The sequence below is a fragment of the Python bivittatus genome, unplaced genomic scaffold, assembly GCF_059951505.1.
Source record: "Python bivittatus isolate LINGU-HERP-01145 unplaced genomic scaffold, Pbiv_v1 ctg000330_np1212, whole genome shotgun sequence".
NCBI classification, from domain to species: Eukaryota; Metazoa; Chordata; class Lepidosauria; order Squamata; family Pythonidae; genus Python; species Python bivittatus.
This window is the reverse complement of record NW_028277058.1, coordinates 41,188,909-41,210,415: the sequence shown is the minus strand read 5'-3', so window position 1 is coordinate 41,210,415 and position 21,507 is coordinate 41,188,909. Positions and strand designations below refer to the sequence as shown.

Sequence of the window (21,507 nt, the reverse complement as noted above, 5' to 3'; positions counted from 1 at the left end):
AGCTTTCTTGATTTATTCATAATTAGTGTAGTTTAGTTCATTAATGTAGTTCAGGTTGCAAAGCTGGCTGCTTGAAGGATTATGATACTGGTTTGAAATAAAAGTGCTCCATTTATGTGACACCATTCATGTTGTTATGAGTTGAAGGGTTGGTCAAGTTATGTCACGAACAATTCTTTTGTTGCTGTATTTTATATTTTATTTCATAGAAAAATGCACACAGAGTGAGAATAGGAACAAAGATAACTGTGACAAATAATGGTAAATATGTAAGGGGAAAAGATGTATTGAGGAGATAGACAGCAACCCTCCAAGCTACATCATCATAAATATTTAGTGCCATGCTCTGTATCTCTTCTCAAAATGCATTTCTTTGAAAAAATATTTGCCAGCTCAGTAATTCTTGATCATAGTTCTATGGACTGAACTATCAGTTTGGGTGTTCTCTGACCATAGGGCTTAGGAGCTGATAAATGGCCAATAATAAACACAGAGTAGGTGTTTGAAGAGCTGAAGAAGGCTACTCATTCTTTTATCCCACTATGCCAGGGGGAGGGTACAAGCTTTGTCTGCCAGGGTGAAGAAATAAGGCAGAGAACTGAATTTGCTTTCTGCAGGAAATTCACTAGTAATATGATTCTCCTAAAAATCTGATGGGGAAAAGTGCTAATGCTGTGAACCTTCATCTTATGTTCTCTCTCTCTCTCTCTCTCTCTCTCTCTCTCTCCCTCCCCCCCCCCGTAAATAAACCTTATACCACAGAAATGTCCAAAGCCTCAATGAGTCCTTTCAGAAAACAAGCCTGGGTGAGCATGGGTATACCAAAAATCTCACCATTAGGAAGTAAGATGTATAAACATAACCTGAAGATACTGAACATTTTCTTCTGACAATTTTGATTACACGACCAAAATAGTGAAGAAAAATGTCTGCTGATGTCACTGAAGTTGAGAGAATTGTATATTTTTGAGTTGAGTATAGATAAATTGCAAGATTAGATCCAGGAAAGCCAATTGTCTTAAGTTACTTTATGTGGAATTACTGTAAAGGCTTTTGCATGGGTGAAGATAATAGAATGGACTTGCCAAGGATTGAACTGACCTCTTAAGATGTGCCATCCAATCTTATTTACTGGCTTCCTTTTAATATAAATGAAACAGGATACACCAGAGCAGCCATACACCATGGCAAACTAGGCTTTTTAGCTTTCAGAAGCTAAAGGCTTCCACACTACCCAGGTTTCTACAGCAGGAAACCTTGGCTGTAATAGTAAAACAGAGGGAACCTATCTGATTTCTAATTTGCTGTGATGTGCTGATCTGTTGCCAGTTAGTTTTAAAGTTCCTGTCTGCTGGTTCAGCCCGCAGTTGGCATTAGATAAAGTAAATATACTACATTGCATTAACAGCTCATCTCTCTCTCTCTCTCTCTCTCCCCCCCCCCACTTCAGTCAAAAAATTACCATAGAAGGTGATATAGAAGAAATTTTGAACTAGGTTGGAGAGCACTAGGACAATTTCATGCTCAAAAGCAACATACCAACCTCCTTAAAGAGGGAATTGTTTAATCAATTAATGAATTATATTACCTGTGCTGACATGTAGTTGTGAAATTTGGACAATAAATGCAAAAGCAGTGCAGAAGTTAAAGTTACAGAGTTGAAAGCATGAAATGGCAAATGCTTAACATAGCATGATGTGACAAAAATAAGTATATAGAAAAGACTGGAATATGTAACATAGTGAAGCAGGTCACCTCATGGAAATGGCAGTAGGCTGGCCATATCACTTGATGGGCAGATTAGTGGTGGACAACAACAATCCTTGATTAGATACCAACTAACTTTAAAAGGCCTAGAAAATGCCCCAAGAATACTGGGCAGATGATATAACTTAATTAAAAAATGTTGTGATTTGTGGCATTTTGAAGAAGCTGGAGAGCAGATGAAGAGGCCTTTATTCTGCAGTGGATTGACTTGGGCTGATAATCAATGAATACACACACACACACACACACACACACACACATACACAAGTAAGTGAAGCTTGCTTTCTTATATATGATAAAAGTAAATGTTATATCAATTCAAAATTTAAATTATTTAAAAAGACAAACATTTCAAAATGCACTTCTATTGTTTTATCTGTGAGAAGTTAGATAACACTTGCCACACACAATACTATATAATTTCTTTTTTACCTAAAGCCCAATATCTATGAGAATATAGAATTTATGGGAATGTTAAAATCAATTTGGATTGAAAGATTATAGATTGGGTTTCTTATGAGCAAGTTTGATTTTTACAAAATTTTGACTGGGAGTTCCTCTTCATTCTTAAATTCACTTCAGCTTGATTTCCTTTTTATTTAAAGACTTCTGCTTTGACACTAGATTACTCATAAAAGTTGTCTGGAGCCTTTCTGCAAACAACACAGCTTTTGTATGCAGGATGGAGACCTAGATAAGAATAGAAAAACAGACTATTCTTGCTAAATATTTTTGAATTTTGTGGAATAAAGAAAATATTGGTTTATTTTATTCCTCTGTTATTTGATGGATATGTCAAGAAAGAAAATTGCCTTTGTGGCATCTATCTTAAATAATACATATTGCTTTGTAGATAACAGTTCATTTAATTGTAGGAAAACAACAGATGGTAATTTGCAGCATCAATGAAGCAAACAAGGTTATATGAAGTTATCTCAACATGCATGTATGTATGTGTGTGTATATATATGTATGTATGCATATATATATATATATAGAGAGAGAGAGAGAGAGAGAGAGAGAGAGAGAGAGAAGGCAAGAGAGAGAGAGAGAGAGGGAAGTTACATTTCTTTTGGAGGGGTAGGAACTCAGGAGGCTGTCATTCAGTAGGATCATTCAGTGGTGTCAACAATTGCCTTTAACAGGAATGAGAAAATAGAGATTGAGAACTTTTTACTCCTTGGTGTACAAATTCAGAGGGATTAATTACTTCCACAAAGACTTTTATTATATCATCACCCTACCATCTATGTGGAATTTTAGGAGGATGGACGTCTAGATAAGGTAATCTTCCACTTGTAACCCACCTGTGCTTTCCACAATCATTCTATTTTGTCCTATAGCTGAGAGAATGAGAGAAAGAAGGTAGACATCTATGCATTATGGCTTTGTAGACACTTTGTTGACACATGTAAAAGTACCATGGACTACAAAACAAGCCTATCAGTTGGTCCTGGACAAAACAAAGATCAACTGCTCCCTTGAGATGACAACAAGCAAACCGGAATTCACATATTTGGGACATGTGATGCAAAGAGATGATGGATTAGAAAAAATAGCTTTGATTTGCAAGGTTGGGAAAAGTAGAAGACAACAGATAAGATGAATGGACAGCTTCAATGAGATCACTGGAAGGTTCTTTGCAGAGCTGTGCATTGGCTAGGTTGAGATGGCAGGTTGTCCATAAGGACCAGATTTGACTTGAAGACACCTAACTATCCCATAAATCTGTTCACGCAGAAAAGGTGAACTAGCTGGACATTTCTGCCTAAGGCACCTAAGTAATAGAATCTTTTTGTCTGCATAATTTTATTTATGTTTCATTTTCAAAGGGAGACTCGAAAACCCACATATTTGAGACTGATATACATGGATTGATCCTGATTTTAATTTCTCTATGCTTGCATGTTTCTTTAATTTCAAATTTGATTAAAAAGTATGATTTTAATCATATAAAGTAAAACTATTATCTAAATGCAAATTGTATATAGTCCTGCCCTAGTATCTTATTTTATGATCCTAATTTTAAGTACATGATATGATGATCTGGATTGAGGTGATCAAAAACAAGGATTAAGTCACCATCTTTAAAAACAATTTTCTTATTTTTGTTATTTCATTTCATGTTACTGTTGTTATAGTTTGTATTGGTTTTGATTTTTGTGACTTGATTTAAATTTTTATAATTTAATTATTCAATTTCTGTTTTTAAATGTACCATGGGTGTTTTATTTGATTTTTCTTATATCACATAAATCATTGAGAGTCATCAGATTGTGGCAGGATATAACTGTAATAAATAAATACATTTTAAAAAAAATATCCCCTTTACAAAATCATCCTCTATGTGTGGGCAATAGGTTCCAATGGAGCTATATTCTTTTTCCAATAAACCCTGTTCTTGCATAAGGACTGTGTTTTTCAAAATTAAAGAGCTAGGAATTAGGCTTCTCTATATTAAATGATCCTATAAAAGACTAGTTGTGCTTAAATAAATGGAAATAATCTTAAAGTTGGGCAATATGCCTCTTGCATATTGTCTACTTCAGCTTTAAATTCCTTTTACATCTCAGTGTTCACTAAATGGCCTTGGTTACATGTGGCATTCAGTCACAGTTAAAATATCCATGATAGAGCTGATGTCCATGGCATGGTATGTGTTTACATGGGTATGTCATATTATTGGGTGAGAAGAGGGAAAAAGAGGAAAAATGAGGCAACATTTACTGAATGTTGCCAGTAACACCCCCCCCACCCCCAAACACAAACACAAACATAAACACACATATTTTAAATTTTGCAAACCAGCTAGCAAGAAGAAAACTAGCAAAAGTATGTTTTCTTTTTGGAAATGAGTGCTTCTTTAAAAAACATTGTCAGGACAAATGTTTGCCTGTTCCCTCATGCCTAATTTGTGGATTGTTAAGTAAACCCATAGTCAGGATCCCAAAAGCATTTTTAAAGTGGGGAAGATCATGGTAGCCCAATATGAAATTCAAATGCAACCCAGCTATATTAAAAAGAAGAAAATATACAAATATTATGGAATAGTAGAACCAGTTCACATTTTAGGTTTTGGCTTCTTTACTCTCAATCTCGGTTCTACCAGCTTCTTCCTCTAATTTGCTTGTCATATATTTGGGAGGTTCACACATTGTGCTAAAGTATATTGTGGTTTGATTGTATAGGATGAGATATGGCTTAGTATGTATTGTGTGATCCAAAGCTATTATGATTTCCTCAATAAACCATGATTAAGCAAAACCCATATAAGCCAGGTCATTAACTCTTGGTCAGATTAGTTTAGTTCTTCCTTACAAGTTCTGTTGCCAAGCAGAGAAAGTGTTTGCTAGACTGAAGAAAGGAACTGTCACTTAAATTCAAATTCTTCCTTGCCTTGGATATGAAATGAACAAAATAATGATATAGAAATAGAAGTCAAGGGAGAATGGCTTATTGGGCAGAAAAACAATGTTATAGAAATGATAAGCTAACAACTTTCCATCAGCTGACCCAGACATGAAAAATAATTTGTAGTAGTATCTGAGGATCATTCTCAGTAATAATCAGATACTGGATTTTCAATGCCAGTGGATCTTCTACAGTTGTTATTGTTTATTTTTGCCTTTAATTAAACCGAAAGCACACAGACATATATTAGAAAAAGAAGAAAAAGGAAAAAAGAAAGTAGAGATATTCTACCATGTTGCTGATCCTAGGGCTTTGTAATTAAAAAAAATCTGCTTACGCTGGAAGACAGGACCTACTTTCCTTTGAAACAATTATTCCTAATATGTCTTCCAGGTTTTGTGAATTTACCCTGGAATCAAATACCCTTGCCCTCATCACATTAAATTTCCTGTAACTGTTTTTTACTTCAGTATCCTGCCCTCTACCCAGTACCCATCTGTTTCTTTCATATGGTCTGGCCAACATGACCAACATAGTATGGACTTACCTCTTTTCATGAAGGGTGACACAAAGATTTTAGAAACTTGACTTATTTGACTGAAGAGATTCTGCACTATCATACCCACAGTGAGAGCATCGATGCACATATTCTGTTGCCTTGCTACTTCCTTACCTTCCCCATTCCTGCATGAGCATGTCCTAGCTTGATGACTACTGGGAAAACTGGAGTTGTGAGCTAAAAGAGAAAAGAAATCATTATCAAACCAGTACATGAAAGCCTGTTTCAATGTTGTGATTTCAGTTTGGATATATCCAATAGTTACTGGAAGCATTTGGACATCATATTATAGAAAGAAAATATGACAAACTGTCCTGTGGACAATGAAGCTTTCAGCAAGCACTTCCCAGCAGCTTTTATCAATGTGCTGGAGGACAAAACCTATATGTCTGGCAGGGGCACATGAATTTTTCAGTGGGGCCTCAGATGTGCAGACTTTTTAAGCAGCTGCCACACACTCTGCTCAGATACTGGTGTAAGTTATTTGGGGATTTAAAAATATGTTAATTTTGTTACACCAACTGTCATGTACAAGTCTTCCAACTTCTATTAGAGCCACTATATTTACTTGCTGTTAAAATTAGTATGTCATCATTCAAAAACAGATTGTTCCAGGAGACCTTATAACAAATTAAAATTGCAAAATAAAAATGTCGGAGCAGTATGTGTTAATATACACAATCAAGCAATAAAAACAGCCACCATATTCATTTAAATAACTTTAGCAGCATTTGTGTTTGAAATTAGCATATTATTTTATTCAGAGCGTACAAGTTAAAATGATTTTTAACTTGCTAAAATGCAATAAAATTGGCATCAGGCATCCTTGGGAAAGGTAAAACAGAGTTAGAGGACTCTCACTGAAAAAGCTTGCTTTGGGTAGCCACTTACATCATCAGCCAGGGAAGTCTCCAATATCAAGGCTTTGAAGATCTTAGTGTACATGTAGGAGCTTATAGAAATCAGTGTATTTATGTATGTATCTATCCAACCAATTCATATGGTCACCCATCTATTCAAAAAACTCTAGTGTTGAACAAAAACACGGTCCAAGAAAAACCAAATAAAACCTCATCAAGGCTTAGTTAAGATCACTAATCACATACACCTGTACTCAAAACAAACACCCTGGCCTAAATGGCTGGGGGAGGAGCCAGGTCTTTGTGGCCTTGTGAAAGACCAATAGAGTTGGGACTGTCTGTATTTGGGGGAGGAAGCTACTTCATAGGACAGGTACCATGACAGAGGAGGCATGCTTTCTGAGACTCACCAGGTGACACTGCTTCATTGAGGGTACCTGGAGTATGCCCACTCTGCCAGATCTAGTCGGATAGGTGGATACCACTGGAGAAAGGTGGTCCCTCAAGTGATCTGGTCACATGGGATGCAGGGCTTTAAAGGTGACCACCAGCACTTTGAATTACACCTGGAAGCCCAATGGAAGCCAGTGCAGCTCTCATAGCAGTGGTGTTACATAAGTGTACCACGTTGTGCCCAACCTGCATATGCTGCTTCACTCTGGATCAGCTGAAGCTTCCAAATGCTCTTCAAGAGCAGCCCCACATAAAGCATGTTGTAATAGTCCAGTTATGGGGTGACTAAAGCATGGGTGACTGTGATCAGTGCCTCCTGACCCTAGAATGGGCACAACTGGTACACAATGCACAAACTCTCCTGGCCATGGCTGCCACCTGCTCATTGAGCAGAAGCTGTGAGTCCAAGAGAACCCCCCAGATTTCAGATATTGCAGTTTGTGGAGTCCTTGGAGTTTTCTGAGCTTGGTTCTTTTCTTGCAAACGTTTCATTATCCGGCTAGGTAGCATCTTCAGTGCTAAAATGGGATCGGGTTTGCTCTCTATACAGTATACTGTGGCATGCCTTGCCAGTGCTGATGGGGGTTGGGGGTTTGTTTTGCTCCTCTGGTAGTTCCTTGATTAGGGTACTGTTTACTGCTTGTGTGCCTGGTGGCAACCTTTGCTTATCTGGGTGATGATTGCTGGTGAGGTGCTCTTCTGGTCTTTTGTCTCTACAGTATGTAGATGTTGTTTATGTGTCTGTTAACTGCTGCCTTGTCTGAAGGCAGCAGCATAAATAGAGAGCAAACCCCTTCCCATTTTAGCACTGAAGATGTTACCTAGTGGGTAATGAGATGTTTGTAAGAAAAGAACCAAGCTCAGAGAACCCCAAGGACTCCACAGTTCAACCCTGAGCTACACATATTCGCCTCTATTGATATTGCAGTTTGTAGCTATGAAGGGCTTTATAGGTTAATACCATCTCCTTAAATTAGGATCAGAGATAAACTGGAAAGTTTTTATAAAACTGGCTTAATATGTTCATAATGCCAGCTCTAGTCAGTACACTTGTATTTTGTACTAACTGGAGTTGCTAGATAATTTTCAAGGGCAGTCCCACATGTAAATACTTTGAAGTAATTCAAATGTGATATTGTTAGGGCACTGATTACTGTAGTGAAGCTGTCTCTGTCCAAGTAGGATGATAACAGGAAGGTCAGTGTAGTCTGGTGAAAGGCACTCTGTGCCACAGTGGACGCTTATGCCTCTAATGACCATGAAAGCTCTAGAAGCACCCCTAAGCTATGAACTTAATTCTTTAGAGGCCTGCAGCCCTTTCCAGAACATGCTGAATGCCACTCTGCTGGACAGATAAGCCCTCCACTAACAGCACTTCTGGCTTTTTTGGACTGAGCTACAGTTTGTTGGCCCTCATCCAGTTCATAACATTGATTCAAACACTTTCACTGCCAGTACTAGATCTTATGAAAAAAGAGACAGAGCTGCATGTCACCAGCATATTGATGATACTTTATTCTAAATCATAATATGATCTCATGCAAAAGTTTCATATACAGGATAAGCAGTCTTGGGAATAAAACGGAACTTTTGGAACCTCTCGGCATAAATGTCAGGGGTTGAACAGAAATCTCCAAGCAGATGCTAAATAGTATAAAGGCCTGAAGCACCCCACACTGGAGTTTCCAAGGACTTGAGTGTGGCCTCTCTTGACCATGAAACGGAATCATTCAGGAAAACAAGCCACAAAACTTCTGCAAAAATTACAAATAATTTCCCCCAAATTAGCTCAGACCCCAGTAGACAAATATTAACAGTAAAACAACCAACACAAAGTTAAAACAATGCCCTGGGATAGGACTCAACATAGGTACATCCATAATAATTTAAAACAGGTGATAACCTACAACTGTCAGCTAAGTAAGAGTAGAGTGGAATGATCAGTTTCTGCAATATCCCTTCCGCTCAATAAACACCATCTTTAAACCCCTTTCAAAAGCCATCAGGTTTCCATAGAGACAAAGAAAGAAAGAAAATTAATTCCAGAGTTGTGTGGCTAAGTACCCAAGGCCTGGAAGCTGAGACCATGGTGCAAGAAACCAACAATTGTCTCTGCTCAGAGGAACTAAAGAATGAACAGGATTGTAAGAAGACATAAGAGAAATCCTGGGGAGTTTGTGACTGGAGGGGTCTATGTACAAACACCAGTAGTCTAAACTGGATTGTGGCTTGAATAGGGAGCTAGTGAAATATAGAATAGGGAGCCTGCAAAACTATTGTACAATGGTACCTCCAAATCGCAACCTGTGCAGGGAGTCCAGAAAGATATCACACTGGATGGTGTTGAACAGTGCTGAGAGGTCTAATAGAACTAAATGGGGCATATTCCCCCCATCTGGGTCCCTGCATAGGTTATCAACCAGAGCAAACAGTGCTGTTTCTTTCTCATAACCAGGATTGAATCCTGACTGAAAAGGATTCAGAAAATCTTTTTCATTTAGGATCTTCTGTAGCTAATTCATCTTCACCTTCTTAGCAATCTTTGAGGAACGGAAGTTATCAAAGACAGCTGGGTCCAGGATAGCCTTTTCAGGAGATAGCACACTACTGTCTCTTTCAAAGCAGGAAGCACTATGCCTTTCCTCAGAGAGGAGTTGATTGCCCCTGCCCCAGCCAAGCCATCCAAAGAAGCCAGAAGGGATATGGATCAGGTCTGCAGGTGTCAAAATTCAAACGATAGAGGGCCCTAGCTGCTTCCTTGGGCTCCATAAGAGAAAAAGAATCCCAATTACCAACAAAATATATTGTCTTGCTCACCACAGTGGACTCCAGCCCAGAGCAGATATGTGACTTTATTGTGTCATTGCCCTTCGTTAGAGTATATACAAGGTACTTGATATGCTCTGTACAGTGAGGGAGGATGCTGTGGAGGTCCTTCAGACAGCCACTCATTCCCTGGTCACCTCATTGCAATGATTATTGCAATATATTCTACATGGAGTTGCCCTTGAAGACTATTTGGGAGCTACAGCTGGTACAAAATGCAGTGGCATGAGCAGTCATGGGCACCTCATGGTATGCCTATGTGTCGCCATTGCTATGTGAGTTGCATTGGCTGCCAGCAGGCTTCTAGGTACAATTCAAGGTGCTGGTTGTCAACTTTTAAGCCTGGTAATCTGAGGTACTACTGATCTCCAATTGTCTCTGCCTGCCTGGTATGTTCAGACAGAGTGGGTGCAGCCCAGGTCCCCTCTACTAAATGCTGCCCTCTTGTCGGACAAAGGAAATGTGCCTTCTCTGTTGCTGCCCCTGCCCTCTGGAACAGCATCCCCCCAGAGATACAAATAGCACCCACTCTCCTGGGATTCTGGAAAGTCCTTAAAACCTGGTTCTGTTCCCAGGTCTGGAGTTAATGTATTCATTGATGTATTGTGGGCCCCTGTTGTATTTGTATGGCTTATCTTTTGGGTTGTTTTAGTCCAGGCTGCGTGTTTATGTGTGGTTATGTGTGTTTAATTGTTTTTATTTTTTCTGGACTTTGTAAGCCACCCAGGGTCTAATAGAGTGGGCAGCTGTAACAAATTTAAATAATAGTAATAGTAATAGTAATAGTAATAGTAATAGTAATAATAATAATAATAATAATAATAATAATAATAATAATAATAAAAAAACATGTTACCTAAAGGCCATCAGAAATAGGAATAAACAAACAAGGTTTTTATTGTGCAGTCCATAAATGTGGTAACTGACCAATAAAACCTTGCCTGGAATCATCCTTACGTCTAAATGAACCTGCTTGAATGAAGCTTGCTCTAAATATTGAATACTGCAGTTTTCAGGTGAATGAGAGTGGCTCTTCAAATAATTGTATTTTGGCAATTCCTAATGTGGTGCATTTCTTGCATATACAGTTACCCAGGCAGTCCTATAAAGACTGGTTATTGGGCCTAATTGGGACTTTGTTAGCTTTAAAACCCTTTATAATGAAGCATTGGATTATGTCAGGCAACACCGCACCAAAATAGGTTTGAACAGCTAGGGAGGGCCCATTGAGGGTCTCCCCCTCCCTTGTGAGCTTTATGAGGCATGGGCTTCCTTGTAGCCCTTGCTTTATGGAACATCTTAGCCCCAGAAATATGAATAACCCCAACCAACCTTGCTTTTAGGAAACAAGTTAAGTCAGTACTATTCTAGCAAGCCTTTGGCCTAAAATCTGTTTGGGGAATTATCATAGTTAGCTGAGTGCCATTATTATTTTGTTTCATTTTTTTTTTTAGTATTGTATGCTGTATAGTGCCCTGAGTCTATATGGATTGGAGCAGCTTATAAATATTGTTACAAAAATTAATAAGATTGGAGCTGCTAAAATTCCCCCTTCTGTCCTACTGAATCCTTGTTTTCTTTATAGTTAACCACCATGCTGGGAAAAAGTATAAATATCAGAACTTAGTACTTTAGATTTATCAAATATGGTGATGATAAATTAATTATGATTAGTTTTAAAAACAAATAAAATACATTATTCCTGTTCAATTATCAGTTTGCTCTTTGGAGAGAAACCTGCTAGGATCTAAATATAGAATAGAGAATGTTATCTCCATCTGTGGCAATTCTATATATAAGGACATTTCAGTACATTGTTTTTCACTAAAACCCTCTGTTCCATCATATTTGATTCTCAGTAAGAAAGGTTGCAAGTTGGCAAGCTTCCAACATCTTTCATTATCCTTGAAATTACGAATAGCTCATAGAGCAGAGTTCTAAACTCAAATCATCATGAGGACCATGTGAAGATTAGTTCATTAGTCCAAGGGCCACAAGACCGAAACCTTTTCATTCACTGATACAAAAGTATGTAATGAGTCAAAAATAAAGAAAGCAAAGAGTATCATAGTATGTCATTAAGCCTAAAATGTTATAAAAATCCCTGTGAAGCAGAGCTACATTTTTGCCATTTAGGACAAGGTGAAAGCAACACAGAGTTTAGATTGCTAATAACATTGAATTTGGGTGTGCAGTAGATAGGTCTTGCATGGAGCGCAGCTAGGATCAGCAAACTTGTTGGCTCTGCAAATAATATCCAAGGAATCTTGTGATGTGGAAATCCAACCTGTGCTGAACTCTTGGATCCCATTCCACCCCAACCCCATATGTGGACTCTTCTTTGGGAAGGTGAGAGAGCAAGGCCATCAGAGCCAGGGTCAGAGCCAGGACTTGCTCTCCCTGCCACTGTTGCTACTATCACTCTTGCTTGATACAGCTTTAGAGTGGGAAACATGGCTTTGCAGGCAGAGTAGACTGAGGGGTGGCCATACTCCTAGCCCCACATTAAGGAACTGTCAGAGATAGGGCCACAGTTGGGGTCTGCTTCTCCCATCACTAACATCATTGCTGACACAGCTCTTCCTTGCTATGGCTTTAGTGTGAGAAATATGGCTCACATGCTTGGATTGTCCTGCCTGAGCAAGGAGCTAAACTTTTCACCCGAAAGCTGGGGCAAGGAGGAGCTGCAGCAGTGGCTGCAGTGATGACAAGGCAAACCACCTCTGGCCTTAACTGTGAAGTCAAGGTCTGCACAAAATGACTTGGACGTTTGCATGCAGCCTATGGGCTGTGAATTCAAGACCCTTATTTTAGATGGGTACACACAGAGTAAGACCTATATACAAACTTTGGGTTGTTACATCTTTAGCCATAATAGCCTGAGAAGAATTGCATTACAAAAGAACATGCCCACAAAACAATAGGAATAAGTGGTTTAAGCACGCTACTTCTGTTGTTCCATATCCATTTAAAAAGAATTTCAGGTTGCAGTGCTGGAAAAGATTTCTGCCCCAACATCTTGGGAGTTCTGCTAGGAGTCTGGTAGTTCTGGATCAGCTATCCTCAGTCTGCTGCCCTTTATGTGTTTTGGACTCCAACTCCCAACAATTTATACTTGCCACATTAACTAGGAATTCTCAGATGCACTAAGTTGCTGGGGACTGGACTAGATGAACAAATGATCTGATTCAATACAAGATAGCTTCATATACAGCAGTGACTGGAATAGGAATATTTCACATGACATCTTGGTTAGCTCTTCCATTCCAAAAGCCCAGGTTGCTAAAATCTTGTGCAAGATCTCATATAAGAATGTCAAAACCTTGTGGGATTTCAGAAAACGTTATTTATTTACAGGATGTCAGAAGTGCATTTGGGTGGGTCTGGTGGGTTTTCTGGCACCTGCCAGCTCTGTACTGCTAATCCCTGCTACTCAGATTTGTTGTAAGAGTATAATATGTCATGTAAATGTATACACCCATGCATTTTGAACATTTTAATATGCTATATGTATTTACCATGAAATATTATTGTCAGCATTTCATTTTCATTTGCCTTCTCATTACACACAGATCACTAAAGCAGAAATAAATGTAGCTTGCCTGTTAGAAGGACACTAAGTGCCTGTTGAAGCACCACACCTCATTCTAAGGAAAACATTTGTCAAATGCCATGCCATTAAAAAGAAAGCATTTAAAAGCATTGATGAATAATATGTTTTTCACCAATAAATGGATGAATCAGGTGCTGGTATAGACTCCTGAGGAAGCATTCCATAAGCTGGTGTCATCACTAAACTCACTTTACTTTATTGAACTGTGGACTTCAAGTCATACAAAGATACTTTTGCTTCCACTATTTATTGATTCAAACACTACCCCCCTGAGTTTCCCTTTCCCTCTTTCCATTTCTAGCACTATACACTTCTGCAGCAAATTTCAGGGGAGCAGGAATGGGGAGCAGGAATCTTTCCTATGGGCAATGCTATTGCACTGCTGGGTGAAACAATTCATACTTCAAGGCTTCCCAAAAGAATCTTATGGTCCTCATAAACGTAAGTGGGAGAAGGTTTGTATAGCCCAGTTCCCATGTACGTTTACTTGTAGGTAATTCTTCTTGGGATTCTACTGCCAAATAAATGTGATAGGATTTCCACTTTAATGATTTGCTATATGCATGAAGGCCATGACAGCCTCAAGAGTGAAGCAGTCTATTTATATAACCTCAGTCACAGTCCTCATGGGAGGGTGTTGAATATAATTAAGAAAAGATATGGCAAGAGTTTAACCAGAACAAACATGCTTGTACTGAAACCTTGGATAAAATAAACCACGGAACTCCAAAGTATTTGTTTAGTTAAGATTTGCTTTCTTATGAGAAACAGGAAAACAAACAGGATGAAATTATCTGAATTTACAAAATTGCCTGCACTGATCATACAAGCAGAGCTTGGTGGGCTTATGAAATGACACTGTCACACTAGAGACAAATGAATTACTCTCTACAAGTAAAACAACATAGTCAAATCTCCAAACCTCTGTTGCACAAAAACATTGGTTATTTGAATGTGTGATATTTTTTAGCTATTCCTGTTTTCCCAATATATCTCAGGGCTAGTTGAAAACATTTTGCTGCCTGGAACAAAATCCGAACGGAGGGCTGGCCGAAGTCAGCCATATGGTACCCATACAGAAGTCAACTGGATTGACAATGGAACTTGTATTGGCAATTAGAGAGCTCCATCACTGGAGAGGCTGTAGCACACCCAGCCCTGTCCCCAAGGGAGAGGACCTGCCATTTTAACTTCTAGTTTATGTTGGCTACGCCTGGTGCCTCATGAAGACAGGACAGTGTCAATCCCCTCTGTAGCTTTTCAGATATCTGTACCTCATAAATGCCACTTGAAGCAGGGTGTTTGCTCTTGCTGCAAACTAAAATCAGTCTTAAGGATAAGGAGCAATAAAGTGGCAGCTGTTCTCATTTAGGCTAGCAGGTTCTGGATCTCTGTCTTTCTCTCCCACACACAAAAGATCAAAGATTTGTATAAAGTTGATATGTGCTCATTTTTATGTAGAGATATATATTTAGAAGTATTTACTATAGTCAAATTAGGAAAAACAAGGCATCCCTGTATAACTGTCCAGGTGTTATTCTCTGTGCTAGTTCAAGCTGCTGTCTATATCCTCAGTGTTGGTAGTGGGCAATTTTAAGGTCCTGGCTCTTTACGTTCATGGTTCTTAATTTCTGAACTGCATTTCAAACAGAAGATGGCCTCAAACAGAAGATTGTTCTTTGTAAAATAAAACACATGACTATTTTCATTTCATTGCAGAAACTAAAAGTGTTTTTACAAGCAGCATTTCTGTTTACTGGACTTATTCTCAAACTGAGTCTTTTATGAGAAGAGTAAAAAAAGAATCCATATCCTCCAATCTTTCACAGATAAAAACAGCTCAGCTGAGTGCTCTGTCTTCTGTGTGTTATGTTCATTTACTTGGAAATTACCTATCTTTCATTGATTTAAAAGCCAAGAGTGGATGTATTCTTTTAGTTGAAGATGTGTTATAAACACAATTGTCCTAAAATATATTATAAAGAGAACAAAGCTGTTATAATTGAACCATTGGGTTAGGATCAGGTGACCTTATAATCAGACATTCCCCAAACCACAGTTCCTGCATTTCATTCATTCATTCATTCATTCATTCATTCATTCATTCATTCATTCATTCATTTATATGTCACCAGCTCCGTGCAGATTCACGGCAGCTTACAACAAAATGAAAAACATCTCTAGTGTAACATAAATCTAAAAATTGGGAAATATGCATAATAAATCTAGCAGCAGCAGCAACATCACAAAATTAAAACATCTGCAGTAAAAACAAAGCATTGTCAACTCCATAACATAAAATTAAATTATAATTAACATCACTACATCCATCACACATAGTAACATAAAGAAAACCACACAATTAATCATCAACCAAAACAAGCAAAATGACATCAACCACCAAATGCCCTTCAAAACAATCCAGTTTTTAATGCTTCTTGCCCAGAATGCCACTGCACTGGGAGCAAAGAGAAATGTCCTTCATTTATCCAACTCTGCTTTGAGACAATATAAAATCCAATATATGGCTACTGCATGTATTGTGCCTGAGATTGTGTGAGACAAGTCCATGGCTTGCATGGATGCAATGAATTCCCACACTTTCCCACATTTATCTCCCAGGGCATGGAGGCTGAAGTCATCAAACACCAAAAGGACAAGGGACTCCAACACCAGCCCCTAGATCCAGAAGATTAGACAGGCAGTAGGACAGCTGGCACAGAAGTTCGGTCCCTATGGCCCATACATACATTTTAACATACATTCATATCCCGCTACCTCAGGAGCAGAAGCTCTGGTTAGATGCAAGGTGCATTTATACGTAGATCACTGCCCTCCCCAACCTTTTGTAATTGCTGAAGGACCCCAAACTCAGGAGAATAGATCTCTGGGATGGCAGCATTACCATCCGTGGTCCACTCACTCATTCTCTACTAAGTCATGGACAAGTAAGGTCTTATTATAGACAAACTTGGCATTTACCATCAGCGGATTGAGATAAAGGTCCCCAGTGATCCAGACACTAGGATGCAGGATTGGAGCTAAACAGCCATAAGTGAGGACTGGCACTAATTCCTGAATTAGCCCACCTTAGGCTCCTTGCTATATTTTCCCCAACCCATAACTATTGGGATTTACTCTTTTTCATATGCCATGTACCCCCATGTACCAATTTCAATTTTGTCTCATCACCTCACATTTACTTTCCACAATCACACTTCAGTTGGGAGGTCATCAATCTGAGCCACCCATGCTGGCCTCACATACCTTCAACATCCATCACTGCAACCATTGCAAGCCCTTATGTAAGCCTGTACCTCCTCACCACCCAAACCTCCTCACCACCATCCAAACCTGAACTCTCATTCCAAGCTGGGGCCCTTCTGAGTTTCACTGATTCTTACTCAGAGAGATGTCCCATCCAGGTGCAAGGTGGGCTGGCTGAGGGTGTGACAAATTATTTCAATGAGGACAGCAGGATCACTCAGTGCAAACAGAGGCAAACAGAGGCCTTTGCATAATGGGATTTAGCTGGCTGTCCTTTTGCAGAAACCACTCACCTGACTTCCTAGCCTTGTAAGTCTCACTCAACAGCCTGTGGCTAGTTGGCAGGTGAGAGGGGGAAAATGAGCCTTCCTTCCTTATCAGGAAATATAGGGAAGATGAGGTAGAATAGAGTCCCTAGACAGTATCTTTCCCAAGGGCCTTTTCCTTTGCAGAAATAGTTCAAAGCATTTCTCAGCTGCTATTGTCTAAAGGGGCAAGTCACACACACTACATGAAGCCTTAGAATTCATGTAATACCATAAATGTCCTCCTGCAAAAGGGAGCAACAACATTAGGTAACTCACACCAATAATTTTTAAATAAAGCAAAAACACAGAAAATCATTTACAAGAATCAAGAATCAGGAAGTTCAGTCTGATCTTGGGAAATAAGAACAGTGGAATATATAAAGATGCTGGGATGCAATTTTTGCATTCATTGATGCAGTTCTCTCAAACAATAACATGAGTTGGCAGGCTTCCTGTTAGATTAGCAGCATAGCTACTTTGAAGACCTGGGCTCCGATATGTCTCTTTGTAGAAATTAACAATTGACAAGAAGTTAATATGGACCTGAGATGTAATTTTTTAAGCATCAAGTCCATTGCTAAAGTTTTTCCTAGACGGTGGTCTCTTTGCTCCATGGTAAACCACAATGGAGAACAAGCTCTCAAAAAACACCTACCCAGCACTTTGAATATTGTTTCCATAATTGCCCTTGAAAAGCTGGAGGATAATATGTGGTGTCTCTTTCCTTCTGGAACAAAGAAACCTCAGACCACAGTCCTCTGTTCATAATACTTGCTTTAGTTAGAGCACACTACTGTAGCAGCTGGTGGGTCCCGGCTAGACATGAAGCTTTTACCACTGTCTTTCCAAGATTGTGCCATTTAAACCAGCTTTTTTATGACTCAAGCATCTTTTCCCCATGGTCACAAGATACAGCTCAGGTTCAGTGTCAAAGGCTTTTTAAAAGAAATCCTCCCTCTTTTTCAAATGTTGTCAGCATTTCAGCCAGAAGAATTGTGAAAAACAGTAGAGGAATGGCAGACGGATCATATATTAAAAGAGCTGCCTGTGCAATCACAGGTTTGAGCCGATAAATCCCTAGTTGCCACCTGTCCAAATAAAGAGTGTTTCGTTTTTTTTTCTTTTTTCTTTAAAAGCAGCACTGAGGGTAAAGAAAATGTATCATTTCTTTATGTGCAGAATTCACACTATGGAACATGGAGGAAACCTGTTGATTACAAAACAAGCAGGGAGCACTGCTTTATTTAAGTGAGTGAAATAACAGTGGGAAGAGAAATTTATTTTTACTTTCATGTACTGGAACTTTTTGTTTTGCTCCTTTCTGCCCATTATGTTTTATTTTTAACAAGATTGATGGACTTCCTGAAATAAAAAGCATGAAGAGAAAGAGGACATCAAGCTTCCTGCTTAACATTTTCTTAATATCTTTACTGTAAATGTCCAAATATACGAAGAATATTGGAAACAGACGTAATATTCACTGTGCTGCTAAGATGTAAAGTGCATGTATAATGCCGCCTCTAGCTGGCAAATGATTATTGGCTTTGTCAGAATAATCCTACTACTGGAGGTTGAGAATTATGTGAATGGAGGAACCACCTCCTAGGCTTATATTGGCAGGGTAACGACAAAAAGTTATTCTTTTTTCTTTTCTTTTGCTCCCCCCAACCACCTGCTTAAGCTACTTCTTTCTCATTGATGCTAATGAGAATAAAATAAAATATACCATCTCTAGAGCTAGTATAGTTCTCTCTGAGAGTGTCAATGCATTTAGGAAGCATGCTCAGTTTCCCCAGATACTGCAGGTATGTTTTCTTTTTGTACTCTTCGTTGTTTGATTTTTGATAGTTGAGACACTCTAGCTATTGGCACCTACATAGCCTCATCCTGGAGGCTGAAAGAGTTGGATCACTCCCTCTGAGAGCTGGGCAATCCTTCAGAAAAATCCCATGGCCCCTGAGAAACGCGTATTATCATCTAATCATCTTTGTCCAAAGTTACCTAGTAAATGGTACTTGTTACCTGGCCTCAGATTTGTTCTACCATACATATTTGTATATTGTTGTGACTGTAGGGAATGTGAATACAGCTGAACTGAATGAACTGCTCTGAATGGTGCATAGTATTGGAAAGGCAGGATATAAATGTTCATATGAATTAATTAAATAAATTATGGCACTTTAAAAAGTGCTTCAGGAAGTCAAGAACTGGAATAATAAAACATACGTAAGTTAGGATAAAGTTTTTTCCTCCTGAAAATTACTATTCATAATCTGTATTACACGTGATTTTTTTCTTAGGACCCCTCCATCCTGGGATGAAGACTTTTATGAAGTGATAAAGGTCACTAATAATCAGGTTGATAAGCAAATACTACAGAAACAGTATAAATGCAGATTTATCCACATTTTTCCATTGCATATCTCTAGGGAATGGAAAATATAAACCCTTACTGTGGAGCTGATCTGTGGCATGTTCTCTGCTTCTTTAAGATGATGCAACCACAACTACACATAGTATTTCACGATTAGTATACTTACAGTATGATATTTAACTTTGATAATACTTGCTTGTCAGCAGCCAACACCGAGTGTCCTTCAGATTTGTTGGACTAACTTCCACAATTCCCATCCAGGAAGGCATCATGCTGCACGAAGCTTTTCTAATCTATAATTTGTGTATGATTATAATGGAAATCAGCATGGATTCCACATAAGCTGACCTAAAGCTGCCTTGTATCTTGGCAGCACAGCTGACAATCACAATAGTCTCCATTTAAGCAATATTGGAAAACAGATACTGAACCTATGAAATAGGTGCAATGCAGGATAATGAACATCTGAAAACTCCCTATCTTTCCTCCCCTTTTTCCATTCTTCAAGAAAATAATTCTCTCAAAACACTGGCCAAACACTATCCCCCACCACCTCACCCTTTACTGCAACCATTACCTTAACTAGAGCCATTATTTCCTTTCTTAAATAAATGTGTTTGCACGTTGAGGAGGACCAGGTTTGGGAATTGTGAATAGCAGGAAATCGAGAAATTCTTTTGGGAACAGCACAGAAGTCTCCTTCTTTCTTTGGACATGTCTGGGGTTGTATAGAGGCTGTGGTCTGTTTAAACCCACTCAATCAGTCATTCTTGACGTAGAAAGGAAAATTTCACCCCTCCTTTGACAGGAAAGTAAAAGGCTGGGGGAGGCAGAGGTGATTCATTCTTTGAGGTGATACTACAAGACTAAATTAAACAAATGTGAATGAGCTGTTCTACTCATACAATATCAACAGATCTGTTTCTCCTACCATCATGTTCCTTTGGTTTTTGTGAGACAAAAGAAAAGAATTATACAATTAGAGAATATAAGAAAATGGTTAAGGCCACAATCTTACCTTGGAATAAGGCCCACTGTGTTCGGAATGCTTACTTCTGAGTAGAAGTGCATAGGATTGTGCCATTAGATATGGTACTATTATTTCTAGCCAAATTTCTACCTAATTATGGTAATGCATGTCAAAGTAAACTTTGTGCATGATTACTGTTTCTGGAGTATGCAGAGATACAATATGTTGTTCCAATGAAAGCCACAGGTGGCATAGCAGCCAAAGCTGTGCAAAAGCTCCAGGCCACAGAGTTATGTGTCCAGGAGGACCCCTAGATGATGACCATGCTCTTTTGGGGGAAACACAACCCCATAAAGAAAAAAAGATGGTGTAATCCTTGAATCAGATGGTTTTTGAATCAATAACACTTGTTTGAGTTGAGTTTGAACCTATTTATCGCTATGCAGCCCTGTCATCTTCCAGACACCAGTTCGTGATTTCCACTACTTCTCTAATCTGCCCAGAGTAGAGAAGTATAACTGAGTATCATCTGCATATTGATGATAACCTCACTCTGAAGAGATTGATCATCTCTCCCATCATTTTTTATAATGTAGATGTTGAACAGGATATGGGAAAGGACTGAACCCTGAGGGATTCCAGAATGAAGTACCTGTGAGTGACCTCTGCCCCCATTATCTGGACCTGCATGCTGAGGCAAATCACCACAGCACTATGGCCCCAATCCTCACAGGCAGTCAAGAAAGATACCGTGGTTTACAGTATCAAAAGCTCTGAAAAAGCTAGGAGGGCAAGGATGGTCACACCACCACCATCCAGGTCCTCCCACTGGTAATCCATGAGAATGACCAGTGCAGTTTCTGCCGCATGCCCAAGCCTGTACCCAGCCTGTCAAGGCTTTAGAAAATCCATATGTTGAGCCCTCTGCAACTGCAGCCTCACCACTTTCTCACTAACCTTTTCCCCAAAGGGAAGATCAGACATATGACAGTAGTTGTTAGATTTTGCTGGATTTAAACCTAGCTTCTTGAAATGTGGATGAACCAGTGCCAGAACCTAAAATTGACACTGACTACAGCCTGGATCCAACTTCTAGTCT

At 39.0% G+C, this 21,507-nt stretch overlaps 1 protein-coding gene across 1 annotated transcript in view; it reads right to left on the bottom strand.

Moving 5' to 3' along the window:
* LOC103062299 (synapsin-3) overlaps positions 1-21,507 on the bottom strand; it is a 69,914-nt gene that overhangs the window by 33,845 nt on the left and 14,562 nt on the right. The window contains exon 2 of the mRNA XM_088141085.1: positions 5,852-5,914. Coding sequence (XP_087997211.1) covers positions 5,852-5,914 — 63 coding nt within the window. The remainder of the gene's footprint in view (positions 1-5,851; positions 5,915-21,507) is intronic.